Source organism: Sinocyclocheilus rhinocerous, unplaced genomic scaffold (genome assembly GCF_001515625.1).
Source record: "Sinocyclocheilus rhinocerous isolate Xijiao unplaced genomic scaffold, SAMN03320098_v1.1 scaffold1492, whole genome shotgun sequence".
Classification (NCBI taxonomy): Eukaryota; Metazoa; Chordata; class Actinopteri; order Cypriniformes; family Cyprinidae; genus Sinocyclocheilus; species Sinocyclocheilus rhinocerous.
In genome coordinates, this window is record NW_015636532.1 from 23,828 (window position 1) to 28,217 (window position 4,390).

Below are 4,390 nucleotides of genomic sequence, written 5' to 3' on the forward strand. Positions count from 1 at the left end.
GCGATTATGGTAAGGGGCGTTACATTTCCGACGCGTGCTTGTGGTGTTCGCCCAATCACAATGCACTGGTTCAGCTGGCCAATCAGAGCAGACTGTGCTTGTCAAAGGAGGGGGCTTTGTTGAAAACGACGCGTTTGAGAGAGGCGGGGCATAGAGGACCTACAATAATGTACAGTATTTGAAAAAAAATGTGTTTTTTGAACATTAAAGCATGTCAACATATTCTGTTACACCAAACACACAAAATAATGATCTTTAAAATAGCATCATATGACCCCTTTAAAAATAGTAATGCGTCCAAACTTTTAACCAGTACTGTATGATAACAGAAAACTGGCTAGCAGAAAGAGCATCACAGCTTGAGCTAGCTAGCACATACCTCATAAATTGTCAATGGAATAGTGCTAACTCGCTTAGATTTTTCATATCTTGATTTATTGGCTAGCTAGCTACTGTATAAACACTTTTTGGCATTTACTAGTTAAACTTGAATCCCATAGGTCAAATATATTTAGAATATCAACACTTAGATGTAGTCTTTGGGCTCAAATGCAGCAAGTGTGGCTTCAGAGAAAATGGAGGGGAGGGACCCTCGTAGGTGACTAAAGGGATTGTCTGTTCATGTTATGTAGGAAAGCACAGTGCATGTAGGGGGTGTGGCCTCAATAGCCCTGCAGTAAGCAGTGCGCTGTGTGCATGTGATTGAGCAGTGTTTGTTTAGGGTAGAAATTAAACTGAAATTGCATTAAATCTGGTTGTTTTAACCAAGATTATGCTGCATGATTTTTTCTCAACTGCATTTAAGTTTCCAGTTCCTGCAATTTTGCAAATTTCCAGTTTATTCCCATTAATTCCCATATATTCCCTTTAATTCCCATGGAAAGTTTCCAGTCTTGAAAATTCCCGGATTTTTGCAACCCTAATCATGATATATATTGTTACCGTGAAATAAAATTACTCATATCGTGATATAAGATTTTGGTCATATCGCCCACCCCTATGTTGTAGTATGTTATTCTGAACACTGCACAGTACCTAGCCCAAAGTCACCCACCTGCCAGGGTACTGGTGTGTCTGAACGCTCTGACCTGTGAGTCTGACAGGCCGGTGAGGAGAGAGATGACCATGTCCATCATGTACTCATCATAGATTATGCTGTACTGGCACTGTCGGACCAGGACCGCGATGAACTCACACAAGCTTAATTTAAACTTCTTCCACACCGGACCTGCCATTGCCAGCGGATAATCGCCACTGTCCTGAACACACACAATTTTTCCATATAGATTTACAGTATCTAATCTCCTCCATCCCATCATAGATTCTACCCATGGAAACGTCTGTGGTATAAACAGATTAACAAACCTCATCAAACTCTTCCGTCATTTTCCTGATGATCTCAGAATTCTGCATGTGCCGAAACATCTCGGAGCTCACCGCACCTATAACAAGCATACACATTCAATAAGACAAAATATACACTTGAATTATGTAAACTTATTTACACCTAGAGAACACACACACACCTTTACAGCCAGAGCAGTGGATAAAAAAGTTGATGAGTTCCAGCAGGGCAGAGTCTCTGTCCGTCTTATAGGACTCAATCCAGTCATCAACCACTGACTACAGAGAGAGACACAAAGCAAACACACACACACACACACACACACTCGCTCAGTTAAACTTTCTTTCTACACAGAAAGCATACACTGCAGTTAGACCTGGATATAATACCTAACCACACAAACTGCTGATTTACTCTGATGATACATCCGAGCACTTTGAGACAGAGAGTGTGTATGTCTGTGAATGAATACAGTCTGACAGATCAGCGTGTATCTGAAGTTGTTCGTGTGTATGCTGGTACCTGTGTGGCACTCTTGCCCAATTTGACAATCTCAAACAAACTGAGATTCTCCATGTCGTTCTCCTGATGGTGGCCATTTACCCGACCTCTCACCTCTGACCCCTTCAACTTGTCTCCAAGGGTCTTTTTCCCCTTCTAGACACAAACGGCAAAAAGCAAGAAAATTTTAATTAAACAAGCTTCTAAGGCTGCATGGCTCGAACTGTGATTTAAAAATTCCCATTGCAATTTACAATGTGATTTTAAAAAAAGCTCCAGGTTTGCCATTTTGTGATTATATATCAATATAATAATAATAATAATAATAATATAATAAAGACAAAATAAGGAATATTATTATTATTGCAATATTTCACAGTAAAATGAATTTAAGAACAATAACAAGAAAAGAAAAATATTACTATTTTACAGTACAACTGTTTTAATTTCTTCTTTCTCAAATGTTAAACCATTAAGGTTTTATTTCAGCTGAAAACCTCAGGGAGCCCTCAAATCTTCTTTTTTGTTAACAACAGCTGGTTTAAAGACAGTTGGTGCATATTGCATTCCCAAACGCGCATTATAAGCTACCCAAACTGAAAGCTCATGCAGAGATGATTTTGTGTAGAGCAGTATTTTCTGCAAACCACTCATGAGCTGCAGATTTGTAAAAAAAAAAAAAAAACAATGCTGCGCTTCACTCTGAAACACAACACATTTATTTATTTAAATCAAATCGCACTAAACCATATAGCAGTTTCGCTTTTATGTGATTAATCGCGCAGCTTTACTCATATCTGTTTAACAGTGTTTTTGAAAGCTGATTGTGTGATAAAAGAGCCGAATGCCTTTCTGCAAGGTCACTGTCTGATAGGTACCTTTCCTTTCCCAGATTTGCCATTCCGACCCTCGAGATCTTCAAGATCAGCGTCCGAGAGACGAGAGTATCCTTCCCTAAACAAACAAAATGCACCAGTGATTAGAGCAGTGTGTATGTGGAGTATTTCAGGTGTATGTATTTTACAGGTGCTCTCATTTATAGTTGGTTTTTACAGAGCTCTAACAAGAGGTCAGATGTGTTTTGTGTGCATACAGGGCTGAAACTCCAAGATATAGTTTAATGAGCTGTTTTCCTACAAACAGGCAAGCACACAGCACACAGTAAGCAAGTTGTAGCAGATGCTGGACTTCTTGTTAAATGTGCCCATGATGCCCATAAATGCTGAACAGTTAGGTTTGGAGACACAGACAGTGTCTGGCTGGAGGAAGAGTAAGTTAGTTTGTGTCTGATACTTACTGATGGAAGTCTGTTTGAATGTCCTGAGCTGCTATCATTTTGTCAACATCTTCTGTTTCTTCGGGAGTTTATAAGTGTCCCCACACTGCAGTAGACAGACAGACCCACACAGCTGAAAAACACACGCTGCAGCATATAAAAACAACGAGCAGTTACTGAATGAGGTTATTCACGCGCGCCTGTCTGTGTGAAGGACGTGTGTAACGTATATTTGTATGACTTTAATAATATATATCAAACACCTGCTGTCAAAAACATTACTGTACGCAAAATCGAACCATAAAAAAAATGGATAAACTCCACTAATCACACAAAATCTCTATGTATTCGTGTAACGTGTGAAAGTTTTTAAATTGTGTTTTTAATGTTGAGTTTGATTTTCGTAAACACGGGCTAGCATGCTAACATGCTAACGGGCCTCCAGCTCCTCTAAGTCATTAAAACCGCCCCAAACCCACCAAAACAATGTAAAACTCACTGCAAAACCCCATTAAAACTTTACATTTCTTCATACGACGCACATTATAGTGTTTCATTAATTCTCACTATTCAAACTATTTGCCCAAACTGTCTTGACATATGAACGACTCTGAGAAACGAATCTCCCGAACAAAGTCACGGGAAAAATGTCTTTTATTTATTTTATTTTTTCTAAAATCACGGATATTTATGAAGATCGGCCGCCATTTCCTTCCTCACCAGCTCACCTCCCTCAGCGTGAGTCCAGCAGCATCAAACCCGCCCAGAACTGCTGCTGCCGCCGCACGGTACCGAACCGGACCGGAGCTCCGTGGTTAAGACATTAAAACATGTTCAAAGTAGAACTGGCTCTGTGGCTCAGTTCTGTTTGTTTCTCAGAGCTAGAAGAAGCAGTTTGCTGCTGTGGGCGGACAGGAGTAAAAAATACAGCCTCGAGAAACCCAAAACACACTTATTACGCATCCACACACACACACACACACACGCATGCATGCACATCATGGGACTAGCACTGCTAATTTCTGCGCAATTGTTTTTTTTACAATGGTTGTATATTGAATTGAAAATACATTAGTTCTAAATCACAATTTATTTACAAACAAATAAAAGAGGATGAATTCATATCAGCCAGATTTGAGGACATAAAAAGTTTTTTTTTCTGTCAGCCATTTCAAATGAAATGGAAGAGTTCAAGAAGAAATGAACAATGAACATTTGACAAATGAACAGCTCTAATAGAAAAGGGTTAAACGTCCGGGTCTCGGATG

The 4,390-nt window shown here is 39.5% G+C and overlaps 1 protein-coding gene across 1 annotated transcript in view; it reads right to left on the reverse strand.

Annotated features, from left to right (window-relative positions):
• Positions 1-4,081, reverse strand: part of LOC107747822 (cohesin subunit SA-2-like) — a 17,438-nt gene extending 13,357 nt beyond the window's left edge. The window contains exons 1-7 of the mRNA XM_016562428.1: positions 3,851-4,081; positions 3,144-3,255; positions 2,725-2,800; positions 1,868-2,002; positions 1,527-1,623; positions 1,366-1,442; positions 1,055-1,259 (exon numbers count right to left, since the gene is read on the reverse strand). Coding sequence (XP_016417914.1) covers positions 1,055-1,259; positions 1,366-1,442; positions 1,527-1,623; positions 1,868-2,002; positions 2,725-2,800; positions 3,144-3,181 — 628 coding nt within the window. The 5' untranslated portion in view covers positions 3,182-3,255; positions 3,851-4,081. The remainder of the gene's footprint in view (positions 1-1,054; positions 1,260-1,365; positions 1,443-1,526; positions 1,624-1,867; positions 2,003-2,724; positions 2,801-3,143; positions 3,256-3,850) is intronic.
• Positions 4,082-4,390: the final 309 nt, after the last annotated feature.